Below are 27966 nucleotides of genomic sequence, written 5' to 3'. Positions count from 1 at the left end.
CTCCTCCCCACCCCCCCCCCGCTCAACACTTTCCCTCCCCTCCCGGCACATCCTCCTCTCATCCCGCCCACACAATCCCAAATCACCCCCCCCAATACATTGCTCCTCCTCCTCCTCCTCCTCCTCCTCCTCCTCCAATCCGGTTTCTGCTCCAGGAATGTGGGGGGGGGAGCCCCCTCCCTCCCAACCTTTCTGCTTCTCCCGGAAGTGGAGCTTCCACTCCGGATTGCTGCTCTGCCCCATAGCTGGGGGGGGGGCGCTTTCGGAAAGGGGAGGGAGGAGGCAGGGGACCCCCCCCCTGGATGTTGCAGGAAAGGAGAATCGGGAGCGAGGAGAAAGAGGTAAAGGGGTCCCGGGGGGGGGGGAGGAGAAGGAGAGGGGAGAAGAGGATCGCGGGATGGGGAAGGGGGGAGATAAGGACCCAGAGACCCCGCCAGCTCCCCCAAGCGCCTTCCGTGGGGCCTGGATCCCGGCACGCGTGCTGCCAAGGGGGCTTTTCTCGGCCCCTTAGGCGCCTTGGCGGGGGCGGGCATGGGACCCCCACCCAGGGAGTCCCCATGAGGACCCCATCGCCCCGTGTCCCCCGCGCAGGCATCCCCGGAGCGCTGGGGGCTCCGCGCAGAGAGAGGTGGGCCACGAAAGGGTTAACGGGCACGAGGGATAGAGACCCCCCTGTCCCTCCCCTGCTTCTCTTGGGGGGGGGCGCCTCCGGCTGGAGAGATGGGGGCGCAGGGTGTGGGGTGAGCAGAGCCAAGGGAGCCTCTGGATGCAGGGGAGACTCAGGAGAGAGGGAGGGGGTCGAGGAAATTGGGGGGGGGGAGGGAGAGGAGCATCCGTGGGGCAGGGAAGGGCAGCATTGGCGGCGGGGGGGGGGGAGATATCGCGTCTCCATTGTGGCAGCTGCGGGGGATCTCTGGTGGAACAGCCTTGGCCTCTCTCCCGCCCAGTAATCGCCCCCCCTTCAAGGCGACCAGAGAGGGATCCCTGGAAAGTGGGGGGTCCTGTCCCCCCACCCTTCCTTCCTGCACCCCATAAGCCCCCGCCCTGTCCAGACACAGCCATTCTGCCCAGTCCATTCCTTGGTCCCCTGGAGAGGAGAGGAAATCCAGAGGAAGAGATGTCAGTATTTGTAAAAAGAAAAGAGAAGGTTCTGGCCTCCCTTTGTCGCCTCAGCCTGGTCTTTGGACCCTTGTCAGCATAGAAGAGTCCACGAGAAGAGCATCCTTGCAGAGATCTTTCTGCTTTTACAGTGGTACCTCGGGTTACAGACGCTTCAGGTTACAGACGCTTCAGGTTACAGACTCCACTAACCCAGAAATAGTACCTCAGGTTAAGAAGTTTGCTTCAGGATGAAAACAGAAATCGTGCTCTGGCGGCGCAGCGGCAGCAGGAGGCCCCATTAGCTAAAGTGGTGCTTCAGGTTAAGAACAGTTTCAGGTTACGTATGGAACTCCGGAACGAATTAAGTACTTAACCCGAGGTACCACTGTATTCTAAAAATTCTTTCTGCAAAAGCGACCGACCAACTGTACACACATCAACACTGCCAGCTTTCACCAACCAACCAACCCAACACCAAACTAACATTTCTCACTCTATATATACAACCCGCCGCTTTTTAAGCATTAAAGAAACAGCGGCCAATTTTTAGCCATGACAAGAGAGGAGGGGGGAGGCCTTCTCTTGGTTTCCTCTCTCTCAGGCTTCCATCTTTATTGTCTTTTCCACTGAGGATGAGGATAATGTACACCTGTCATCAGAAACAGGGGTGCAGAGTCCATGGAATGGCTCTCAGGGCTGATAGAGAAGTTGCACCTGGAAAACATTTCTGTTCCTATTATTCTTTGTAGGCAATGTCAGAATGACTGACAAGCTGAGATACAACCCATCAGCATCCAGTGACAGCGACTGCATGAATCTTTTGTCACGTGATAAAGACACCTGAGAGCAGAAGCAGCAAAGCAGGCTGGGAAGTGCAGGGACTGCACAGTCATTTGGGCCTCCTCAATTTATTCAGGCTTAACTGCTAACTGTGGAATCATTCTGACATGTGACGTAGTAGCCAGTCGCACTTTGTGCTCTCTGTAAGATTTCAGCAAGAGTCTGTCTGTCTCAGCCCTGAGCAGAGTCCGTATACAATCTCAGTCAAACTGTTTGGAACCATGTTGTTTATGAAGAAGCTTATTTTAATTCAGTAAAGCTTTCATTCTTTAAAACTCTGCATTATTAATTTACGCTGCATGTCATCTTCCCAGTCAAAGGACCCATTTTCATGATAGACATTTCCTGTGGCTGGAGGCTCTACACACCGGGTGTGCCTGTGGAGGCCAAGGACTGCCAGTATCAGCACAGGTGAGGTGTGTGACCTCCCCAAATTGACAGACTGTATATAAATGAGAAGTGGTGGGTGGGATTATATTTTACAGCAGCCCTGTGATTTTCTCCACCCATAACATTTTGTGAGCTGATATAGCAGTACAAATTCCAAAATAACTTTAAAAAACCCCACAAGATCATCATCATCATGGCATTTATACCCCCAGGCCTTAGTTTGCCTCCCCATGATCTAGAGAAAACACCAGCTTTGAATCATACAGAGTAAAACTACCAGAACCTTCTTGAACCGATAGGTTAGGAATTATCGCTGTACTTAGATCCGTACTTTTCTATGCCTGAAAAATGCAACCATGACACTGGGAATGTTCAGGAATGCAGGAGAGGATATTTTGTTTGATTATATCCTTTCCAACTTGTGTTAACAAGTTGTACAATTTAGCAGAGTAACATTACCCCTTTTAAACTTACAGCGGATGCGTTTGCTCAGGCTCGCTAAAGCCTCTAAAATAAGTTTCCTTGGTAATTTCCACTTTAGTCCCTCATAAAAAGATAAGACACGACACAGTCTTCTATAAAAGTATAAAAAGAGTTTACTCACACATTCTGTTCACAAATGGATCCCAGAAGGCGGAGTCCAAAATGACCCGCAGGCTGCACACCTGGTCCTTCAGGGGCAAAGTTACCCCATCAGGACCAGGAGTGCCCCCGCCCTCCCCCAGGGACAGTATTTCTGACTTGTCAGGATTCAACCTCAATGTCTTAGCCGCCATCCATCCTCCAACCACCTCCAAACAGACACAGAGGGCATGCACCATCTTCACTAGTTCCAATTTAAAAGAAAGGAAGAGCTGGGCATCATCCACATACTGGTGAACACCCAGCCCAAACCCCCTGATGATCTCTCCCAGTGGCTGCATATAGATAGTAAAAAGCATGGGGGAGAGAATGGAGTCCTGAGGCACCCCACAAGTAAGCATCCAGGGGTCTGAACACCACTTTCTGGACATGGCCCAGGAGGAAGGAGGGGAACCACTGCGTAACAGGGCCCCTAGCTCTCCTACAGGGTCCAGAAGGACACCATGGCCAAAGGTCTTCAAAGCCGCTGAGAGATCCATCAGAACCAGGAAAGAGCTTCCCCCTCAACCTCTGGCCCGTCGGAGATCATCAACCAGCACAACCAGGGCAATTTCAGTCCCATGATGAGGCCTGAATCCCAATTGGAAAGATCATGGTGACAGGAGTTTCTTGGTCCTGCACCCCCAAAAGCTCCAGCCACAAGACTTTCATTAGCTTTGAAGGGGCCACATGATACATTGTGGTCTTTTCTTTGAAAAACAAATATTTTGAATACTTTTACAGTGTCGTATGATGTAAATATGGGATCCGGGTGGCGCTGTGGGTTAAACCACAGAGCCTAGGACTTGCCAGTCAGAAGGTCGGCGGTTCAAATCCCCGTGATGCGGTGAGCTCCCATTGCTCGGTCCCTGCTCCTGCCAACCTAGCAGTTCGAAAGCACGTCAAAGTGCAGGTAGATAAATAGGTACCACTCCGGCGGGAAGGTAAGGGGCGTTTCCATGCGCTGCTCTGGTTCGCCAGAAGTGGCTCAGTCATGCTGGCCACATGACCCGGAAGCTGTATGCCGCTGGCTCCCTCGGCCAATAAAGCGAGATGAGCGCCGCAACCCCAGAGTCGGCCACGACTGGACCTAATGGTCAGGGGTCTCTTTACCTTTACCTTTATGATGTAAATTTTGTTTCTGTTTCCCTTGTTCCACATCGGAGAGACTTTGATACACAGCTCTGAGCCCATCTCCCCACTTGAAACTGCTGTGTTTGTAGCACTGCCAGCCTGGGCAGTGGGTTTGGGGGTCCTGGGCTGCCTAGACAACCAGACCCCCTTCTCAGCCCGGCTGATATGGTCCCAAGGAAAGCAGAGCAGTAGGTTTGGCACCAGCTTGGCTGCAGGAGTTGAATGAAGAAGGTGTGCAGGACACCATCCAACCCTCTTAGAGACTCCACTCTGGATTTGTGTGGGTTTCCCTCCATAGCCTTTTCTTCTCCTGAACATAACTCACGAGGCAGTGAAGGTTGAGGACCAGAGTTTTCCTTCTCAATGGGCTTCCTTCCCCGGTTGACGATCCCACCTGCCCTTCACTTTCCTCTTCCGCACAGGCAGAATCTGCCTTCTAGACTGTGGGATTCACTGTTCTTCTCATCCTCTCCAACCACCAGGGCTTGACTTCAGGTGCAGCAGAATTGCCCAGCCCCCCAAGGATTTGAGACCCATCAGCTATCCTCACCTGGTTTTGCCGGCCGGTTGAAGCCATTCCTGGGATTGTGGCCCCTGATTCACCCTGACAGCTTCTGGAAGGCACAGGTGAGAGCTGAGTGCAGGGTGGGGACCACCAAAGGTACTACCGCTCCCCTGACACCTCATGACATCAGATAATAGCTATATTTGAGACAGAAGCGGAATGAATTCATGTCTCTAGAAATAACACAACTACAGGCCATCAATAATTCAACACTACATATTCAAGGTTGAAGTTTTCACTAGTACAGTTATCCATTTGCCTTTCATATGCAGCTTTTTCAGTGTCACTTTAGGATGGGCTCGAGATCAGGCAGCCCATCATTATTTTAAGGAACAGTGGGGGTCTGGGATTCCGATGTGCCAGCTGCTTTTCTTCTGCTTCTCCTGCTCTCTCCATGCAATGCGAGGCATGTAGACGGAGGTCCATCTCCAAGAACAGGAGCTTCCCTGAGCACCCATTCAGCTGACCCCAAGCACCATGCCTTGTCACTAGTTCTCTGACTGACCCAGACCACAGTCCCTGGAGAAGATGTAGACCTGGGCCTCCCAAAATGGTCCACATGGACCTCTTGTGGCCAATGAGACTGTGCAGGTGATTCAGGAAGATCTAGAGGTGGATGGAGGATTATGATGCAGAGGATGGGGAATGTCCAAAGGAACGATGTACCAGAGAAAGAGAGGGCCTGTTCACGGACAGAGAGCAGCTGCCTTTCCTGTGAGGAAACAATTGATTTGAAAAGGCTGTATTCCAAGATCATGCTGCTTTATTAACAATGATTGAGGATTATGAAAGGTGGTGATGCATTACTATCATTTGATGACATTGCTTTTTCATTTCCAAAAATTTTGGAACATGGGTAGGAGGCGGGGGAATGTAGGAGATGTTGATATAAGAGAAGGGGCTAATGGAGCTTGATGTGTTCTCTTTCCCTTTGTTCTCTTCCTTGAAACCCAAACAGGATTTCCTTTCCTCCCACTCTGAAGAAGGTGATGGAGAAGACATTCAGAATTCCAAGGAATGGGGCACCTTTTGTTTCATGAGGAATAGAAATTAAAATGTGTGAAATGTGGGATATGCTTCATTGAATGAGGACACATAGCTCACATCAATGATTCCGAGAGGAGAAACCATTTAAAAGTATGGAGTGTGGGAAAAGTTTCGCTGATAGTGGAAAACTTAGAACACATCAGCGGATTTACATGGACAAGAAAGGATTACAATGCAGGGAGTGTGGAAGAACTTCAGTCAGAGAGGATTCCTCAATATACATCAGCGGACTCACACAGGGGAAAAACCATTTAAATGCATGGAGTACGGGAAAAGCTTCCGTCAGAGTGGACACTTAAGTTCACATCTACGGACTCACACAGGGGAGAAACCATATAAATGTATAGAGTGTGGAAAGAGCTTTAGTGATAGTAGAGACCTTAGAAAACATCAACGGATTCACACAGGGGAGAAACCATATAAATGTATAGAGTGCGGAAAGAGCTTTAGTGATAGTAGAGACCTTAGAAAACATCAACGGATTCACACAGGGGAGAAACCATATGAATGTATAGAGTGCGGAAAGAGCTTTAGTTGGAGTGGAGACCTTAGAAATCATCAACGGATTCACACAGGGGAGAAACCATATAAATGTATGGAGTGTGGAAAAAGCTTCTGTCGGAGTGGACAGTTAAGTTCACACCTACGGATTCACACGGGTGAAAAACCTTTTAAATGCATGGAGTGTGGGAAGAGCTTCAGGCGGAATGCAGAACTTAAATTACACCAGCGAAGTCACACTGGTGAAAAACCATATAAATGTATGGAGTGTGGAAAGAGCTTCATTCAGAGTGGGCAGTGCAATATGCATCAACGGACTCACACAGGGGTGAAACCATATAAATGTATAGAGTGCGGAAAGAGCTTCAGTGATAGTGGAGACCTTAGAAAACATCAACGGATTCACACAGGGGAGAAACCATATAAATGTATAGAGTGTGGAAAGAGCTTCAGTCAGAGTGGAGACCTGAGAAAACATCAACGGATTCACACAGGGGAGAAACCATTTCAATGTATGGAGTGTGGAAGAAGCTTCTGTCGGAGTGGACACTTAAGTTCACATCAACGGACTCACACGGGCGAAAAACCATTTCAATGTATGGAGTGTGGAAAGAGCTTCAGTCGGAGTAGACACCTCAATCAACATCACCAGACTCACACAGGGGAGAAACCATATAAATGTATGGAGTGTGGAAAGAGCTTCAGTCGGAGTGAACACCTCAATAGACATCACCAGATTCACACAGGGGAGAAACCATATAAATGTATGGAGTGTGGAAAGAGCTTCATTCGGAGTGAACACCTCAATAGACATCACCAGACTCACATGGGTGAAAAACCTTTTAAATGTAGGGAGTGCGGAAAGAGCTTTAGTGATAGTGGAAACCTTAGAAAGCATCAACGGATTCACACAGGGGAGAAACCATATAAATGTATGGAGTGTGGAAAGAGCTTCAGTCAGATTGGAAACCGCAATATGCATCAACGGACGCATACAGGGGAGAAACCTTTTAAATGTAGGGAGTGCGGAAAGAGCTTTAGTGATAGTGGAAACCTCAGAAAACATCAACGGATTCACACAGGGGAGAAACCATATAAATGTATGGAGTGTGGAAAGAGCTTCAGTTTCGATGCAGGCCTTAGATCACATCAACGGACTCACACAGGCAGGGGAAAACCATATGAATGTATGGCATGCGGGAAGAGCTTCAGTCAAAAAGGAGACTTTAAATTACACCAGCAGACTCACAAAGGGGAGAATCCATTTAACGCATGGAATGCGGAAAGAGCTTCAGTTTCAATGCAAGCCTTAGAAGACATCAACTGGCTCACACAGGGGGAAAACCATTTAAATGCATTGAGTGCGGAAAGAGCTTCAGTCAGAATGGAGACCTTAAAACACATCAACGGATTTACACAGGGGAGAAACCATATAAATGTGTGGACTGTGGAAAGAGCTTCATTCAGATTGGAAACCTTAGAAAACATCAACGGACTCATAAAGGGTGAAACCATTTAAATGCATTGAGTGCGGAAAGAGCTTCAGTCGAAATGGAAACCTTAAAACACATCAACGGATTCACACAGGGGAGAAAACATTTAAATGTATGGAATGTGGAAAGAGCTTCAGTAAGAGTGGACACCTCAATATACATCAACGGACACACACAGGGGAGAAACCATAAGAATGCATGGAATGCGGAAAGCGCTTCAGTTTCTTTTCTTTTTATATATATATATATAATATTTATTAAGATTTTTGAAATATTACCGTAAAAATGAAAAAGAAAAGGAAAAATACAAAATAAAAACAGTTAAAAACACACTGTCAGAGCTGCCTCTAGGTCCCAGCTCACAGAGGACCAACGCCAGGCTGTCGTTATGTACAAAAGTCTTTATTGAGGTTTAGTTTCCATTTCAAAGCCGCAGCGCGCAGCTCTACGTCTTAAAGCCTAGACCGGCGAAGTCCCGTCTGAGTCTCCGCCCCTTCCACACCAGTTTAAGACTCTCGCTTTGCTCCACCTCTTCCTAAGTTCCTTTCTCCTCTGGGCCCTCCTGCCCGCTAGGGTTTCATCCTTTCTGGACTCCTCTGACGCTGACCCCCCTGATTCTTCCCCCTCTCCTTCCGGCGGGCTTTAGGACCTGGTTCCCTATCCGGGCTACCTTCTGTGCCGCTTGCCTGTACATTTGAACTTGGCGCGCGCGCCCAGCCGGCAACTTTCCTCTTGACCGTTCCCTCGCTCTCCGATGGAGGCGTGGCCAACCCTGCCTCATCTTCTCTCGCTGGTGGTGAATATGTGGGCTCTGATACCTGGGACTCCTCCCCCCCACTACGCTCTGGTGGGGAAGCTGGTCCTGATTTCCAACTGCTGCTCTGGGAGTCCCCGCTGGCCCCTTGCTTCTGGGGTGTCCCCCTTGGGTCCCCCCTTGCCCTGGCCATCGGCGCCCCCTTCTGTGAATCTTCCGATTCGCTGGAGAGGCTCATGGAATCTCTCGGGCTGCTGTCATCTTCTCCTACGCTGCCCTCGGATTGCTCCCCCTCGCTCTCCATCTCCTCCCCTCCCTGCGCTCCCTCTGAGTCCCTGACACACACCTATTTTCTATTACTTATTTTCCTTTGGCTTATTTCCCAGACCTCCTCATACCTCCCTTTTTTGTATTCCACTTCAATTCATTGGTTCAGCAAATCCTTACCATTAGATCTTAACCCATTTATAACCCTTTTTCATATTCTCTTAAAGCATTACAGCTGGGAACCCTTAATTGCTATCCAACATCATTCTATCATTCATTAATTTTACAATGTTTCTGTAAATAAACTTTAAATTTCTTCCAATCTTCTTCCACCGACTCTTCTCCCTGGTCTCGGATTCTGCTAGTCATTTCTGCCAGTTCCATATAGTCCATCACCTTCATCTGCCATTCTTCCAAAGTGGGTAGTTCTGGTGTCTTCCAATACTTTGCAATGAGTATTCTTGCTGCTGTTGTAGCGTACATAAAAAAAGTTCTGTCCTTCTTTGACACCAATTGGCCGACAAGAAGGTATATTTAAATACCTTTTTCAGTTCATTACATATCATTTCCCAGAAGGCCTTAATCCTTGGACACGTCCACCAAAGGTGAAAGAATGTACCTTCAGTTCCTTTACATTTCCAGCATTTATTATCGGGCAAATGATAAATTTTTGCAAGCTTGACTGGGGTCATGTACCACCTGTATATCATTTTCATAATATTCTCTCTTAGGGCATTACATGCTGTAAACGTCATACCTGTGGTCCATAACTGTTCCCAGTCAGCAAACATAATATTATGTCCAACATCTTGTGCCCATTGAATCATAGCAGATTTCACCGTTTCATCCTGAGTGTTCCATTTCAACAACAAGTTATACATCTTTGACAAAATCTTAGTTTTGGGTTCTAACAGTTCTGTTTCTAATTTTGATTGTTCCAACTGGAAGCCAATTTTCTTATCCAAATTATATGCCTCCATTATCTGATAATAATGAAGCCAGTCTCACACTTTGTTTTTTAATTTCTCAGAACTCTGCAGTTTCAGTCTATCTCCTTCTTGTTCCAAAATTTCCCAATATTTTGGCCATTTGGCCTCCATATTGAGCCTTTTCAGAGCTTTCGCTTCCATCGGTAACAACCACCTTGGGGTTTTATTTTCCAGTAAATCCTTGTATCTTATCCAAACATTAAACAATGCTTCCCTGACAATATGATTTTTGAATGCTTTATGTGCTTTGACCTTATCATACCATAAATATGCATGCCATCCAAATACGTTGTTAAAGCCTTCTAGATCCAAAATGTCTGTATTTTCAAGAATTAGCCATTCTTTCAACCAGCAAAAAGCTGCTGATTCATAGTAAAGTTTACAGTCTGGCAGGGCAAATCCACCCCTTTCCTTTGCATCAGTTAATATCTTAAATTTTATTCTGGGCTTCTTGCCCTGCCAGACAAATCTAGAATATCTCTCTGCCACTTCTTGAAACAGTCCACAGCAAAAGCCTGTGGTCTCGGGACCCGGCGGGTGCCAGAAGCAACCCCTGAAACGTTGAAGGAACCCCGTAAGGGGCTCCGGAGCGGGAAGGGGGTAGCGGTGCTGTGGGTCGTTTAGCAAGCTACGGAGTGAAGCCGTGCTGCTGCTGCCGGTGAGCACTGACCTCTTTTCCTGAAACTTCTGATTTGGAAAAGCAACAATCCGTGAGTAAAGAGGACTTTACAAAATTTGAGACTAAAAATTATTGAATTTGGCTGAAAGCGGAGTGACGTAAAACAGGAAGTCCGTCTTCCGCTGTCACTGAACTTTAAAGCAAAGAGCTGGAGGAGTGGAGGCAAAGAAAGAATTTTTAACTTAATCGATCTGAGCAACCGCTGAACTTTTTTGTAAGCAAAATAAGGACTTTAAGCACTTGATTTTATGTTCTTTACTTGCATCGTGATACCTTTCTTCTATCGGAAATATAATTTGAGTAAGAAACCCAGGTTCTGGAGCTGCCTGAGTAACTGAGCTGTCAGTCTGCAGATTTGGTTACTTTGAATTAAAAATTGCAACAATCTGAGGGAGTTTGGACTTGCTACTTTGAAGCATCATTTGAAATACCAGTTTGCACTGTTTGAAACAATGTGGCTGTTAATACTAACTCTGCTTAAAACCTGCTATTGAAGGTTCCGGGACTTTAAACTTGATTTTAGCAATTTTACCAGAATTGATCTCTTCCCTAAAGACATTTTATGCTCCCCCTAGAGGATTCGGGATTTACAGCAGTGACATTATTTTACGTTCCTTTCCCGGCCTCCTGTTTGACTGTTACCATCTGGGCTGTTGTTTTCTCATGGGAACAACTCAGCTTGACCTTGACTTTTAGATAACTCTGGAATGAGTGGCGCAAGAAAAAAGGGACCAAAAACTAGACAAACAACTTTAACAACTTTAACCGCAGCCTCTCAGGCACGCAGATCATCTGTACCTACTCTGCCTTCAGAAGAAAAAGCTGCTTCTCGGCCACAAGCAGGGGAGGGAGAAACTGAGCAATTACAATTGGAAGATATGGCCTCAGGAGCAACTGCTTCTATTTTAGAGAAAATCTACGAAAAACTGGAATCTTTGGACAAGAGAGTAGAATCTCCGGATAAGAAAGCTGATGAGCAAACAGCTAAAATTGATCAAAACACAGAATGTTTAAATAGATTAACTGGACAAGTATCACAGAACGTACAAGCAATTGGAGAACTGACGGAGGCCACGGCAGAAAATCGGAAATTGGCTGAGGATACTAGCCAAAGACTGGGAAATTTGGAACAAGAGGTAAGACCACTCAGCAAACAAGTAGGTGAACACCAGACCTACCTTTCCATGATAGAACTGCGGAACCGGGAGAGTAACCTTAGGATAAGGTCGATACCAGAAGCGGAAGAAGGCAACTTAGCTGAGTTCCTGACTAAAGAGTTTTCCAAGTTTTGGAATTTAGAGGAAAAGGACTTTAAAATCGTATCAGCCTTCAGGCTTGGAAGACTTGTAAAGAAAGAGAAGCCCAGAGACTGTTTGATAACATTGAGATCAAAGGAGGAAAGGGATAAGATTTTGGGCCTACACTACGGAAAGTCACTGGACATTTTGGATAGAAGAATTGAAATTTACAAGGACATCCCTAAACAACTGTTGGATCTTAGATCTGACTATCTTGAACTGGTCAAATTGTTGAGGAGCAACTCAATTATCTTCAGGTGGGAATTTCCCCAAGGAGTATCTTTCACTTTTAGAGGGAAGAAGGTTAAAATCAGAACATTGGAAGACAGAGATAAATTTTTGACCGCATACGGAGAGGACCTTCAAAAGGGAATTGAATTACCCTCTGGGCCTGGAGCATCAACGGTACCTGCACCCTCGGAACCTGAAGATCCAGTGAACAAGACACCACCCCCAGGAAAATAATCAGACTAATTCAGGATGTCTCTGCAACTCTTGAGTTGGAATATAAATGGCTGTAACATCCCGGAAAAAAGGAGGAAAATTTTTCACATATTAAAAAAGGAACAATTGGATATCATTTGCCTACAAGAAACACATGTGACTAGGCTCCACAGAAAAGTGTTAATAAACAAAAGACTTGGTCAGGAATTTATATCTTCGGACAGAGTAAAGAAGAGAGGCGTGGTGATATATGCAAAAGAGAGCCTGTCACCCAAATTCTTATTTAAAGATGAACATGGAAGAATTTTAGCAATTGAGATACAACATCAAGGAGAGAAGATTTTGTTATTAGGAATCTATGCACCAAATGAAGGGAAATCGGAATTTTACAAGAAGTTGCATGAGACAATGCTGGATTATCTGGACTATGACAACATCATTATGATGGGAGATATGAACGGGGTCGTATCAACTAACATGGATAAGCCACAAAGCCAAAATGTTACAAAGGACGGCAGACTACCAAAGACTTTTTTTGAAATGACAGACAATATGGACTTAATTGACATTTGGAGAACGAAGAACCCCTTGGGAAGAGAGGGAACATTTTTCTCTGAAGCCCAGCTGACTTGGACAAGAATCGACCAAATATGGATAACTAGAGGTCTGGCACCCAAGGTCAGAAAGGTGGAAATCTGCCCAAAGACCTGCTCCAACCATAATGCAACGAAGATGGACATGACACTACTACCAACCGGCTCCTTTAGATGGAAGATGAATGACAATTTGTTTAGAGATCAGGAGATTGTTGAGAAGGCCCAAAAAGCCTTGAAGGACTATTTTGAGATAAACATGAACACTACGGTGGAAAAAAAGAATTATCTGGGACGCAAGTAAGGCTGTAATGAGGGGGTTCTTGATACAACAGAATGCTGTAAAGAAAAGGATACAAAATGAGAGGAAAGACAAGATATTGGAGAAAATCAAAGAATGGGAGAAGAAGTTAAGATCAAATCCGAAGTCACAGCCAACCCTGAGAGAAATCAAACTTCATCAAGCACAATATTCTAAATTGATAAACCAGGAAATAGAGTGGAAGATTAAATTAATGAAACAAAAAACTTTTGAATCGGCGAATAAATGTGGGAAAGTGCTAGCTTGGCAGCTGAAGAGGAGACAAAAACTAAATACAGTCACAAATTTAGAAATTGAAGGAAGAAATATTCAGAACCCTGTGGAGATCAGAAAGTGCTTCCAGAGATATTTCAAAAGATTATATACTCAAGGGCCGCAAGATGAGGTTGAGATTAAACAATTTTTGGAAAAAAATGGACTAACAAAATTGTCACAAGAAAATAGATCAATCCTGAATTGCAAAATAACACGACAAGAGATTGAACAAGCCATTCAGAACATGCAATTGGGCAAATCCCCAGGGCCAGATGGGCTGACCTCCAAGTACTACAAGACATTAAAAGACTGGTTACACTACGCTCAGATTAAAGAAGTTTTTAAAAATGACAAAAAGTTAGGGTTCCAGGTGGAGAAATCGAAGTTGGAAACAGAACTGTTAGAGCCTAAGACTAAGGTACTTTCAAGAATGTATAACTTGCTGTTAAAATGGAATACACAAGACGAAATGGTTAAATCGGCTATGATAAAGTGGGCACAGGACATTGGGTATAATATCATGTTTGAGGACTGGGAAAGGTTGTGGACCACTGGGTTGAACTTCACTGCATGTAATGCTTTGAAGGAAAATGTAATGAAAATGATATATAGATGGTACATGACCCCAGTTAAACTTGCCAAAATATACCATTTGTCTGATAATAAATGTTGGAAATGTAAAGAAAATGAAGGAACATTCTTTCACCTCTGGTGGACTTGCCCTAGAGTGAAGGCTTTCTGGGAAACGATATATAATGAGCTGAAAAAGGTATTTAAGTATACCTTCACTAAGAAACCAGAGGCCTTCCTTCTGGGTATTGTCGGCCAGAAGGTGTTAAGGAAGGACAGAACATTTTTTATGTATGCAACAACAGCAGCAAGGATACTTATCGCTAAGCACTGGAAAACCCAAGATCTACCCACACTGGAAGAGTGGCAGATGCAGCTGATAGACTATATGGAACTAGCCGAGATGACCGGCAGAATCCGAGACCTGGGAGAAGAGAAGGTTGAAGAAGACTGGAAGAAATTTAAGATTTATTTAAAAAAGCATTGTAATTTGGTTGAATGTTAAGAAGGATGCTAGATCATAATTAATTGAGCACCACTAAACTAGATGGAATTAGGATGACAAGTGAGATTGAGGAAAAAACATAAACCTTTGGGAGAAATATTAGATTATATTTTAAATGAATGGGATACAAGAATGTAAACAAGATGATAAATTGCGGGTAAGAATTGGCAATGATGCAAGTGGGAGCGGGAGACGTGAGGGAGTCCAATGAAGCTAAGAAAATATGTTATGATATATGTTTCATTGTTTTTTATTTCTGCATTTATGTTTAAAATTTTTAATATATATACATATATATATATATATATATGATAAATGTATCGAGTTTGGAAGGAGCTTCAGTCCGAGTGGAACCCTTGATTTACATCAACAAACTCCCACATGAGAGAAACCCTATAAATGTCAAGTGGACAGAGGTTCAGTCCTAGTGGAAGCCCTACATCAACAGACTCATGGACAGGAAGAACTTTAACACTTGACACCCTACAAACCCATCAACCCTCAAAGAGGAGAAGCTGTTTAAAGGGAAAGATTGCAGAAGGTGCTTTAGTTATAATGGAGTGTTTAAGGAACATCTAAGGACTCAGAGGGGAGAACCCATTGAGATGTATGGAGTGTGGGACATGTTCCTTTCAGAGTCCACTCTTTTCTTCACAGCAATGAACTCAGCAGAAAATCCATCTTAAAAGCATGTCATGTATTTGAGGTTCTGCTGTTTATATCTATAATTGTATAGTAATGAAATTATGAAGGTAATGTCTCACACTAGTGAATATAATTTTAGATGTAAGGTACCTTTTGATAGTGAGGGGGAGTTGGTGAATCTGTATTTCTGGTGGTGAGTGAAGATTAGGGCTGGGCGATCTATTAATCTCATCCTATACCGGTTTCTAGACCACATTGTGATAACTTTTCAAAAACAATTGATATGGCAACACACCACAGATCACAGTGTTTTTTTCTCATTTGCCTGGAAGCAGCCGGCAGAAAGCTTTTCTTCGTGAAGCCCCTGCAGATGCTGAGTTGCTGACTTCCCTCCCAGACAACAGGAAGCGAAAGACACACCTCCATTGCCCTGTGTCCTTCCAGCCTTTTTCCTCCCTTGCTCCCTTCTGCCAGTTTGTGTGCCTGACTTGGATATCCTGTGTGGTGTATTTTTATATTGCTGAAACTGGATTTGCTCTCAGGAGCTACGTTTTGTGCCTCACTGGGGACCCAGTGAGAACTGTATGCTTTGAAAGCTCAGTAAACTATTACTGAAGAAGTCCTGCTGCCTCTGTGTGTGTTTTTGACCTCAGTGTGGGACTTGCTCTGCACGAGGCCCCTACCCTGCTGCTACTTGGCCCATGCCCTGGAGTTGCTCTACTCAAGCATGCAAGATGATTTTTGCACCAAACTCTGTCATCCCCCCACCGCATGATCTCCAAGCACTGATTCTTCACCAGAACTTCATCGCTGCCTCCTAAGCATTCTAAAGAACACTGATAATACTGTAAGTTAATGGGTGATTCCCCCCCAAGCCTAATTGCAAGAGGGGAACGGAGGGGCTGCAGGGACCAGGGAAGCCTCCTGATGGGCCCATCTTCACTCATCAACCCCATGGGGCAACCCCAGAGCTCCTCCTTATTCTGGGGTTTGGGGAAGGTAGTATTTTTCCATAGTCCCAGAAGTTTTTATTCAGTCATGCTGCTAGGGAGTTTTCCTACCAGAGGCCCACAGTTCATACTGCTATCATACTGATTTTACTGTTGTTTCTGCTTTTGCTGTCATGGAACAGCTGGGTGCAGGGGGGGAGGCACCAGTTGGGGGAGCTACAAGGGAAGAAGGCTTAGATCCTGGGGACTGGTGGGGGGATGGCAGTGAGCAGAAAGAGGGAGGAAAGGGAGCAGAACGGGAGGGGAGGTGTTGCAAGCTGAGGAGGAAACAGGGTTTGATGAGCGGGAAGAGGCTGGGGCAGAGAGCAGTTTAGGCTCAGAGGGAGGAGAGGAGGGGGCCAGGAGACCCAGAGGAGGCCGGCTGCTGAAGCATCCAGGGAGACTCCCCCTCCTGCTGTGACCAGCTCCCCTCTCCCCTGGTCTCCCAGAGCACACAGAGAAATCCAATTCAGACCCATGAGCCTGTACATTATATTAATGGGCATAGGGTTTTTTTGTCCCAACATGCATCACTTTAATCTCATTGAAAATGAAATGTATTTTCGGCCCATTCACCCCGTTTGGAGAAGTCCCTTTGGAGCTCCTTGCAATCTCTCTCCTTGCAATCTCTCTTTATTTGCTCCGGTTGGCTGGATTCCTCCCTTTATTCCGCAGGGACCCGCAGGGTCAGCCCGACGAGCTGGGGGACTGAGCAGCCTCACACCTAGATTTTTCTGTAACACCCCCCCCCAAAGAAAGGCTCAACATCCACACCCATGGGTGCCTGTGGCCAGCCCAGACCCTGGAGCATCTGCATCTCTGCCCCAGCTTGAAACGTGAGGAGGGGAAGTTAGGGGCTGCAGTGCTGGCGAACCTTATCTCCCCCTCCCCGTCCAGACAGAGGAATGGCCTTGTGGGGTTGGACAAGAGAGTCCCATCTGGGTGGTGTGGAGTGGGCAGTGCGGGGGCTTCTAACTGTAAAGTAGGGAGGGCCCTCCTGAGTCATCTAGTTGAACCCCCAGCATAGCAGGAATCTCAGCTAAGCATCACAGGCAGGGGGCCATCCAAGCTCCCCCCACTGGCTGTGCTGTACTGCCCTCTGAATGGCCCCTCCTGGCACACTTCACTGTGGCCACCGACTCTTCCGCAGGGAGGGCATCTGAACAAGAGACCACCCCCCCGTAGGGTGCTGTGTTGATGTCCGCCAGGCTAAGGAAAAGCAAAGCAGCTGCGCATTGGCACCGAGGGCTCCCAGACTTCAGCCAGTGCCCTCCAGCTTTTCTGAGTGCAGGCATCGTGCTGGCTGGCACTGAGAGGAACTGCGGGCCAATCTGCCTAGGGGGCACCTGCGTGGAGATGGCGGTGCCAGGGAGAAGAGCAGCGGGTTCAGCCAGAGGCTCCTAAAGGCTCTGTCCAGTTTCTTGGGGTGGAAGATGTGACCAGCCAGCAGGGGCTGGGGCTGGCCCCTCCTGGCCCCTGTTACCCAAGTAAAGGACCCCTGGTCAAGTCCAGCCAAAGGCGACTAAGGGGACTTACTTCTGAGTAAGCGTGCATCAGATGGAACGGCAAATCCCTCTGAACCGCGTAGGGGTTACTCCTAAGTAAGCATGCATCAGGCAGGGCTCCAGAGTGGTGCTTCCAAAAGCAGCCAGTTTGCACATCTCATGGAATTTAATGTCTTGCCATTATAAATCCATGGGGATAAGTGCATTTATAGAGACACATTTCCACAAAACACCCAAACTCCGGCATGTAGCCGCAGGTGATACAATAGGAGCCTTTCTGCAAATGGCCTTTGCAACACAACTCACTGGGTGGTAACAAAGTACACACATTTGCCTCTTTGCAACGTAGCCCCGTTTCCTCAATGAATCCTCCCATTTCAGTAAAACCTGAGCTGAAACAGAACAGAGAGCAAAACAGCAGCCCTGTCTGACCCCCGTCAGCCTCCAGACTCCCCCAGTCACGTGGCGGGAGATTCTTCCCGAGCCCCCCCTCCCCCTCCGTGAGATGGGTATGACATCATGGATGATCCATTGATGATCCATATGATCCAGTGATGATCCCCATGATGCAAGCAGACTGGTCCAAGAGCAGATCTCTAGGCCTGAATGAAAGGGGTCTGCGGTGATGGATTCTGGAGTCAAGAAATCCGCCCTTTCCAGTGATCTCTCCGGCTGGCCCAGAAAAGGCAGGGAGCAGGAATCCTCAGGGATCCCGACGGACAGACAGACTTGTCATGTTGCCAAAACACGAACTCGGAGTCTGATCTGATTTAAATGCAGAACTCATTTTGTGACTTTGCTGTTGGATTGTCGGGATCAGCCCCTCCCCCGCTCTCCTGATCCCCAGAAGGAAGACGGGGGGGGGGGGATTTCCTCTCCTCCTCCTCCCCCCCCAGCCGCTCAACACTTTCCCTCCCCTCGAGGAGGGCGCCAGAATCGTGGAAAGAAGCCTTCATCACATTGATACCAAAATCGGAAGCTGAAAAGACACAACTTAAGAACTATCGTCCCATCTCTCTTTTAAATGTGGATTACAAAATATTTGCAGATATTCTGGCAAGTAGATTTTAAAAAGTTTTAAACGAAGTAATTCATAAGGACCAGGCGGGCTTTCTCCCAGGTAGACACTTGTTTGCCAACACAAGGAACATTATTGACATTTTGGAACTTTTGCAAACAGACATAAATACAAAAGCAGTGTTCATTTTTATAGACGCGGAGAAGGCCTTTGACAATATCTCCTGGAAATTTATGAAGGGAAATTTAAAAGAAATGGGAGTGGGACGGGGTTTTGAGAATGGGATTGATGCAATATATTCAGAACAAAGAGCTAAATTGATAGTTAACAATGTGGTCACAGAAGAGTTTAAAATTGAAAAGGGAACACGACAAGGCTGTCCTATTTCCCCTTTGCTATTTATTTCGGTTCTGGAAGTGCTCCTGAATATGATTAGAGGGGACCGGTTGGTGGAAGGAATTCAGGTCGGAGCGAAACAATATAAACTCAAAGCTTTTGCAGATGACCTAGTTTTGACCCTGCAGGAGCCAGAATCCAGTACGAAAAGAGTACTACAACTGATCCAAGACTTTGGTCGCGTGGCGGGATTTAAATTAAATAAACAGAAAACCAAGGTATTGGGGAAAAATTTGACAGATACAGAGTCAGAACGGTTTCAGAGAAAGACAGAATTAAATGTGGTTAAAAAAGTAAAGTACCTAGGGGTAAATATAACAGCAAAAAATCTGAGTCTATTTAAGGATAATTATGAAAAATGTTGGTCAGAAATTAAGAGAGACTTAGATAGTTGGACAAAATTGAAACTTTCTTTGTTAGGCCGAATTGCTGCTATTAAGATGAATGTATTGCCAAAAATGTTGTTTTTGTTCCAAACACTACAGATTGTGGACAAGACAGAGTGCTTCCGGAAGTGGCAGAGAGATATTTCTAAGTTTGTCTGGCAGGGCAAAAAGCCCAGAATTAAATTTAAGATATTAACCGACGCGAAAGAGAGAGGGGGCTTTGCCCTGCCGGACTTAAAGTTGTATTATGAGGCCGCAGCTTTCTGCTGGCTAAAAGATTGGCTACTTCTCGAAGACACTGATGTATTGGATTTGGAAGGTTTTAACAATGCTTTTGGTTGGCATGCATACTTATGGTATGATAAGGTTAAAATCAATAAGGCCTTTAAAAACCATATTGTCAGAAAAGCAGTGTTCAATGTCTGGACAAAATATAAAGACTTATTGGAAAACAAAACTCCAAGGTGGCTATCACCTCTGGAAGCTAAGGCCCGAAAAAACCCCAATATGGAGGCCAAATGGCGAAAGTATTGGGAAATTTTAGAAAAAGATGGAGACAATTGGAAATTGCAGAGTTTGGAGAAAATGAAGGATAAAGTGCGAGACTGGTTACACTACGCTCAGATTAAAGAAGTTTTTAAAAATGACAAAAAGTTAGGGTTCCAGGTGGAGAAATCAAAATTGGAATCAGAACTGCTAGAACCTAAGACTAAGGTACTTTCAAGAATGTATAACTTGCTGTTAAAATGGAACACACAAGATGAAATGGTTAAATCGGCTATGATAAAGTGGGCACAGGACATTGGGTATAATATCATGTTTGAGGACTGGGAAAGGTTGTGGACCACTGGGTTGAACTTCACTGCATGTAATGCTTTGAAGGAAAATGTAATGAAAATGATATATAGATGGTACATGACCCCAGTTAAACTTGCCAAAATATACCATTTGTCTGATAACAAATGCTGGAAATGTAAAGGGAATGAAGGAACATTCTTTCACCTCTGGTGGACGTGCCCTAGAGTGAAGGCCTTCTGGGAAATGATATATAATGAGTTGAAAAAGGTATTTAAGTATACTTTCCCAAAGAAACCAGAGGCCTTTCTCCTGGGTATTGTCGGCCAGAGGGTGATAAAGAAGGACAGAACTTTTTTCCTGTATGCAAAAACAGCAGCAAGGATACTCATCGCCAAGCACTGGAAAACCCGAGATCTACCCACACTGGAAGAATGGCAGATGCAACTGATATGGAATTGGCTGAGATGACTGGCAGAATCCGAGACCTGGGAGAGGAGAGGGTTGAAGAAGACTGGAAGAAATTTAGGATTTATTTACAAAAACACTGTAATTTGGTTGAATGTTAAGAAGGACGCCAGATCATAAATAATTGAGCACCACTAAATTAGACGTAATCTGGATGATAAGTGAGATTGAGGAAAATATAAACCTTTTGGAGAATTATTAGATTAAATTAAATGAAGGTGATTTAAGAACGTAAACAAGTTGATAAATTGCTGGAAAAAGTTTTACAATGATGCAAGTGGGAGTGGGAGACGTGAGGGAGTCCAAAGAAGCTTTGAAAATATGTTATGATATGTTACGGCAAAATCTGGGTACGAGGCTGCTCTGCCACCCAGCTCATCGGACTAAGTGCGCGGGTCCCTGCGGAGGAAAATGAGCTCAGCCGGAGACAGGAGCAAACAGCAGAAGATCCAAGTTTATTGCGCAACAGGTTCAAGGCGAGATTGAACAGTGAGAAAGGGGTGACATGAGTTTTTGAAACTCCCTCCATGTCCCAGAATACAGTGCAAAACACGTCATGAATACATTAAAGAGAGGTTTGGTTACACAGATTACATCATGAATATATTAAAGGGAGGTTGGGTTACACAGATTAACATATGGAGGAGGGAGGGGGGAATATGCAGAGCTGGAGATATGCACAGATAAACACTTCCTGGGGATGAGAAAACAATGGTCCCAAATATGCATAGTCTGCTACCTGACATTGCCTGGAGGAAAGGCTGATCAGAGCGATTTGACAGGATTAGGGATTATGCTGGACAGGGGGGTGTGATGGAGTCCTAGAGAAATTGAGCAAACTGGCACGTTGATTTTCTATGAATTTTATAGATTTTAGTCCCTTTTGACATTGACAATTGGAAATAAATTGATATATTGTAGCGAAGAAGAAGGTGAAGAAGACATGCCCCCCCTTCCGTATCAGATACATGTCATATTGTTTATTATTTTTGCATTTTTGTATTTAAAAAACCTCAATAAATATTTATATATATAAAAAAACACTTTCCCTCCCCTCCCGGCACATCCTCCTCTCATCCCGCCCACACAATCCCAAATCACCCCCCCAATACATTGCTCCTCCTCCTCCTCCTCCTCCTCCAATCCGGTTTCTGCTCCAGGAATGTGGGGGGGGGAGCCCCCCTCCCTCCCAACCTTTCTGCTTCTCCCGGAAGTGGAGCTTCCACTCCGGATTGCTGCTCTGCCCCATAGCTGGGGGGGGGGGGGCGCTTTCGGAAAGGGGAGGGAGGAGGCAGGGGACCCCCCCCCCTGGATGTTGCAGGAAAGGAGAATCGGGAGCGAGGAGAAAGAGGTAAAGGGGTCCCGGGGGGGGGGAGGAGAAGGAGAGGGGAGTAGAGGATCGCGGGATGGGGAAGGGGGGAGAAAAGGACCCAGAGACCCCGCCAGCTCCCCCAAGCGCCTTCCGTGGGGCCTGGATCCGGGCACGCGTGCTGCCAAGGGGGCTTTTCTCGGCCCCTTAGGCGCCTTGGCGGGGGCGGGCATGGGACCCCCACCCAGGGAGTCCCCATGAGGACCCCATCGCCCCGTGTCCCCCGCGCAGGCATCCCCGGAGCGCTGGGGGCTCCGCGCAGAGAGAGGTGGGCCACGAAAGGGTTAACGGGCACGAGGGATAGAGACCCCCCTGTCCCTCCCCTGCTTCTCTTGGGGGGGGGCGCCTCCGGCTGGAGAGATGGGGGCGCAGGGTGTGGGGTGAGCAGAGCCAAGGGAGCCTCTGGATGCAGGGGAGACTCAGGAGAGAGGGAGGGGGTCGAGGAAATTGGGGGATGGGAGGGAGAGGAGCATCCGTGGGGCAGGGAAGGGCAGCATTGGCGGCGGGGGGGGGGAGACATCGCGTCTCCATTGTGGCAGCTGCGGGGGATCTCTGGTGGAACAGCCTTGGCCTCTCTCCCGCCCAGTAATCGCCCCCCCTTCAAGGCGACCAGAGAGGGATCCCTGGAAAGTGGGGGGTCCTGTCCCCCCACCCTTCCTTCCTGCAATCTCCATCCTCTTCCTGCCCCATAAGCCCCCGCCCTGTCCAGACACAGCGATTCTCCCCAGTCCATTCCTTGGTCCCCTGGAGAGGAGAGGAAATCCAGAGGAAGAGATGTCAGTATTTGTAAAAAGAAAAGAGAAGGTTCTGGCCTCCCTTTGTCGCCTCAGCCTGGTCTTTGGACCCTTGTCAGCATAGAAGAGTCCACGAGAAGAGCATCCTTGCAAAGTACTTTCTGCTTTTACAGTGGTACCTCGGGTTACAGACGCTTCAGGTTACAGACGCTTCAGGTTACAGACTCCACTAACCCAGAAATAGTACCTCAGGTTAAGAAGTTTGCTTCAGGATGAAAACAGAAATCGTGCTCTGGCGGCGCAGCGGCAGCAGGAGGCCCCATTAGCTAAAGTGGTGCTTCAGGTTAAGAACAGTTTCAGGTTACGTATGGAACTCCGGAACGAATTAAGTACTTAACCCGAGGTACCACTGTATTCTAAAAATTCTTTCTGCAAAAGCGACTGACCAACTGTACACACATCAACACTGCCAGCTTTCACCAACCAACCAACCCAACACCAAACTAACATTTCTCACTCTATATATACAACCCGCCGCTTTTTAAGCATTAAAGAAACAGCGGCCAATTTTTAGCCATGACAAGAGAGGAGGGGGGAGGCCTTCTCTTGGTTTCCTCTCTCTCAGGCTTCCATCTTTATTGTCTTTTCCACTGAGGATGAGGATAATGTACACCTGTCATCAGAAACAGGGGTGCAGAGTCCATGGAATGGCTCTCAGGGCTGATAGAGAAGTTGCACCTCGAAAGCATTTCTGTTCCTCTTATTCTTTGTAGGCAATGTCTGTATGCAGTCTCAAACTGTTTGGAACCATGTTGTTTATGAAGAAGCTTATTTTAATTCAGTAAAGCTTTTATTCTTTAAAACTCTGCATTATTAATTTACGCTGTGTGTCATCTTCGCAGTCAAAGGACCCCTTTTCTGGATAGACAGTGCCTGTGGCTGGAGGCTCTACACACCGGGTGTGCCTGTGGAGGCCAAAGACTGCCAGTATTAGCACAGGTGAGGTGTGTGACCTCCCCAAATTGACAGACTGTATATAAATGAGAAGTGGTGGGTGGGATTATATTTTACAGCAGCCCTGTGATTTTCTCCACCCATAACATTTTGTGAGCTGATATAGCAGTACAAATTCCAAAATAACTTTAAAAAACCCCACAAGATCATCATCATCATCATCATGGCATTTATACCCCCAGGCCTTAGTTTGCCTCCCCATGATTTAGAGAAAACACCAGCTTTGAATCATACAGAGTAAAACTACCAGAACCTTCTTGAACCGATAGGTTAGGAATTATCGCTGTACTTAGATCCGTACTTTTCTATGCCTGAAAAATGCAACCATGACACTGGGAATGTTCAGGAATGCAGGAGAGGAAATATTGTTTGATTATATCCTTTCCAACTTGTGTTAACAAGTTGTACAATTTAGCAGAGTAACATTCCCTCTTTTAAACTTACAGCGGATTCGTATGCTCAGGCTCGCTAAAGCCTCTAAAATAAGTTTCCTTGGTAATTTCCACTTTAGTCCCTCATAAAAAGATAAGACACGACACAGTCTTCTATAAAAGTATAAAAAGAGTTTACTCACACATTCTGTTCACAAATGGATCCCAGAAGGCGGTGACCCACAGGCTGCACGACTGGTCCTTCAGGGGCACAGTTACCCCATCAGGACCAGGAGTGCCCCCACCCTCCCCCAGGGACAGTATTTCTGACTTGTCAGGATTCAACCTCAATGTCTTAGCCGCCATCCATCCTCCAACCACCTCCAAACAGACACACAGGGCATTCACCATCTTCACTAGTTCCAATTTAAAAGAAAGGAAGAGCTGGGCATCATCCACATACTGGTGAACACCCAGCCCAGTGGCTGCATATAGATAGTAAAAAGCATGGGGGAGAGAATGGAGTCCTGAGGCACCCCACAAGTAAGCATCCAGGGGTCTGAACACTCATCCCCCAACACCACTCTCTGGATAAATAGGTACCACTCCAGCGGGAAGGTAAGGGGCGTTTCCATGCGCTGCTCTGGTTCGCCAGAAGCGGCTCAGTCATGCTGGCCACATGACCCGGAAGCTGTATGCCGCTGGCTCCCTCGGCCAATAAAGCGAGATGAGCACCGCAACCCCAGAGTCGGCCACGACTGGACCTAATGGTCAGGGGTCCCTTTACCTTTACCTTTATGATGTAAATTTTGTTTCTGTTTCCCTTGTTCCACATCGGAGAGACTTTGATACACAGCTCTGAGCCCATCTCCCCACTTGAAACTGCTGTGTTTGTAGCACTGCCAGCCTGGGCAGTGGGTTTGGGGGTCCTGGGCTGCCTAGACAACCAGACCCCCTTCTCAGCCCGGCTGATATGGTCCCAAGGAAAGCAGAGCAGTAGGTTTGGCACCAGCTTGGCTGCAGGAGTTGAATGAAGAAGGTGTGCAGGACACCATCCAACCCTCTTAGAGACTCCACTCTGGATTTGTGTGGGTTTCCCTCCATAGCCTTTTCTTCTCCTGAACATAACTCACGAGGCAGTGAAGGTTGAGGACCAGAGTTTTCCTTCTCGATGGGCTTCCTTCCCCGGTTGACGATCCCACCTGTCCTTCACTTTCCCCTTCCGCACGGGCAGAATCTGCCTTCTAGACTGTGGGATTCACTGTTCTTCTCATCCTCTCCATCCACCAGGGCTTGACTTCAGGTGCAGCAGAATTGCCCAGCCCCCCAAGGATTTGAGACCCATCAGCTATCCTCACCTGGTTTTGCCGGCCGGTTGAAGCCATTCCTGGGATTGTGGCCCCTGATTCACCCTGACAGCTTCTGGAAGGCACAGGTGAGAGCTGAGTGCAGGGTGGGGACCACCAAAGGTCCTACCGCTCCCCTGACACCTCATGACATCAGATAATAGCTATATTTGAGACAGAAGCGGAATGAATTCATGTCTCTAGAAATAACACAACTTCAGGCCATCAATAATTCAACGGAGCTGGACCTCAGTGTCCGGGCAGAACGATGGGGATGGAGACGCTCCTTCGGGTCCACTGGGCCGAGGCCGTTTAGGGCTTTAAAGGTCAGCACCAACACTTTGAATTGTGCTCGGAAACGTACTGGGAGCCAATGTAGGTCTTTCAAGACTGGTGTTATGTGGTCTCGGCGGCCGCTCCCAGTCCCCACTCGAGATCAGGCAGTCCATCATTATTATAAGGAGCAGTGGGTGTCTGGGATTCCGATGTGCCAGCTGCTTTTCTTCTGCTTCTCCTGCTCTCTCCATGCAATGCAAGGCATGTAGACAGAGGTCCATCTCCAAGAACAGGAGCTTCCCTGAGCACCCATTCAGCTGACCCCAAGCACCATGCCTTGTCACTAGTTCTCTGACTGACCCAGACCACAGTCCCTGGAGAAGATGTAGACCTGGGCCTCCCAAAATGGTCCACATGGACCTCTTGTGGCCAATGAGATTGTACAGCTGATACATAAAGATCTAGAGGTGGATGCAGGATTATGATGCAGAGGATGGGGAATGTCCAAAGGAACGATGGACCAGAGAAAGAGAGGGCCTGTTCATGGACAGAGAGCAGCTGCCTTTCCTGTGAGGAAACAATTGATTTGAAAAGGCTGTATTCCAAGATCATGCTGCTTTATTAACAATGATTGAGGATTATGAAAGGTGGTGATGCATTACTATCATTTGATGACATTGCTTTTTCATTTCCAAAAATTTGGGAACATGGGTAGGAGGCGGGGGAATGTAGGAGATGTTGATATAAGAGAAGGGGCTAATGGAGCTTGATGTGTTCTCTTTCCCTTTGTTCTCTTCCTTGAAACCCAAACAGGATTTCCTTTCCTCCCACTCTGAAGAAGGTGATGGAGAAGACATTCAGAATTCCAAGGAATGGGGCACCTTTTGTTTCATGAGGAATAGAAATTAAAATGTGTGAAATGTGGGATATGCTTCACTGAATTAGCACACATAGCTCACATCGACTCCAAGAGGGGAGAAAACATTTAAAGGTATGGAGTGTGGGAAAAGTTTCACTGATAGTAGAAAACTTAGAACACATCAGCGGACTCACATGGACAAGAAAGGATTCCAGTGCAGGGAGTGTGGGAAGAACTTCAGTCTAAGAAGATTCCTCAATATACACCAGCGGACTCACACAGGGGAAAAACCATTTAAATGCATGGAGTGCGGAAAAAGCTTCCGTCAGAGTGGGCACTTAAGTTCACATCTACGGACTCACACAGGGGAGAAACCATATAAATGTATAGAGTGCGGAAAGAGCTTTAGTTGGAGTGGAGACCTTAGAAATCATCAACGGATTCACACAGGGGAGAAACCATATAAATGTATAGAGTGCGGAAAGAGCTTTAGTTGGAGTGGAGATCTTAGAAATCATCAACGGATTCACACAGGGGAGAAACCATATATATGTATAGAGTGCGGAAAGAGCTTTAGTTGGAGTGGAGATCTTAGAAATCATCAACGGATTCACACAGGGGAGAAACCATATATATGTATAGAGTGCGGAAAGAGCTTTAGTGATAGTGGAGACCTTAGAAAACATCAACGGATTCACACAGGTGAGAAACCATATAAATGTATAGAGTGCGGAAAGAGCTTCAGGCTGAGTGGAGACCTTACAAAACATCAACGGATTCACACAGGGGAGACACCATATAAATGTATAGTGTGCGGAAAGAGCTTCAGTTGGAGTGGACAGTTAAGTTCACACCTACGGATTCACACGGGTGAAAAACCTTTTAAATGCATGGAGTGTGGGAAGAGCTTCAGGCAGAATGCAGAACTTAAAATACACCAGCGAAGTCACACTGGTGAAAAACCATATAAATGTATGGAGTGTGGAAAGAGCTTCATTCACAGTGGGCAGTGCAATATGCATCAACGGACTCACACAGGGGAGAAACCATATAAATGTATGGAGTGTGGAAAAAGCTTCTGTTGGAGTGGACACTTAAGTTCACATCAACGGACTCACACAGGGGAGAAACCATTTCATTGTATGGAGTGTGGAAAGAGCTTCAGTCGGAGTGGACACCTCAATAGACATCACCAGACTCACACAGGGGAGAAACCATATAAATGTATGGTGTGTGGAAAGAGCTTCAGTCGGAGTGAACACCTCAATAAACATCACCAGACTCACACGGGTGAAAAACCATATAAATGTGTGGACTGTGGAAAGAGCTTCATTCAGATTGGAAACCTTAGAAAACATCAACGGACTCATAAAGGGTGAAACCATTTAAATGCATTGAGTGCGGAAAGAGCTTTAGTGATAGTGGAA

The 27966-nt window shown here is 46.5% G+C and overlaps 3 protein-coding genes across 3 annotated transcripts in view; 2 read left to right on the top strand and 1 right to left on the bottom strand.

Annotated features, from left to right (window-relative positions):
* Window positions 1–27966, bottom strand: part of LOC307225009 (uncharacterized protein) — a 202114-nt gene that overhangs the window by 71349 nt on the left and 102799 nt on the right. The window lies entirely within an intron of this gene.
* LOC307224857 (uncharacterized protein) lies at window positions 138–27966 on the top strand. Its single transcript, XM_079992027.1, has 5 exons — window positions 138–341; window positions 4569–4713; window positions 5610–7712; window positions 26635–27241; window positions 27578–27966. The coding sequence occupies exons 3-5, from the start codon at window positions 5871–5873 to the stop codon at window positions 27916–27918; spliced, it is 2790 nt and encodes a 929-aa protein (XP_079848153.1). The 5' UTR covers window positions 138–341; window positions 4569–4713; window positions 5610–5870; the 3' UTR covers window positions 27919–27966.
* The window catches only part of LOC307224856 (uncharacterized protein), a gene marked incomplete at its 3' end in the record, with an annotated part of 53418 nt that continues 47195 nt past the window's right edge, over window positions 21744–27966 (top strand). The window contains exons 1-2 of the mRNA XM_079992026.1: window positions 21744–21921; window positions 23576–23672. The remainder of the gene's footprint in view (window positions 21922–23575; window positions 23673–27966) is intronic.

This window comes from Podarcis cretensis, assembly GCF_951804945.1.
Source record: "Podarcis cretensis genome assembly, chromosome: 10".
Classification (NCBI taxonomy): Eukaryota; Metazoa; Chordata; class Lepidosauria; order Squamata; family Lacertidae; genus Podarcis; species Podarcis cretensis.
This window is presented reverse-complemented; position numbering and strand designations above follow the sequence as displayed.

Coding starts and splice junctions, on each gene's coding strand:
- LOC307224857 (XM_079992027.1), top strand. CDS start 5,871: ATGCAGGGAGTGTGGAAGAACTTCAGTCAGAGAGGATTCCTCAATATA. Junction 7,713..26,634: donor GACTCATAAAGGGTGAAACC/ATTTAAATGCAT, acceptor TAGCACACATAG/CTCACATCGACTCCAAGAGG. Junction 27,242..27,577: donor ACATCAACGGATTCACACAG/GTGAGAAACCAT, acceptor GGACTCACACAG/GGGAGAAACCATATAAATGT.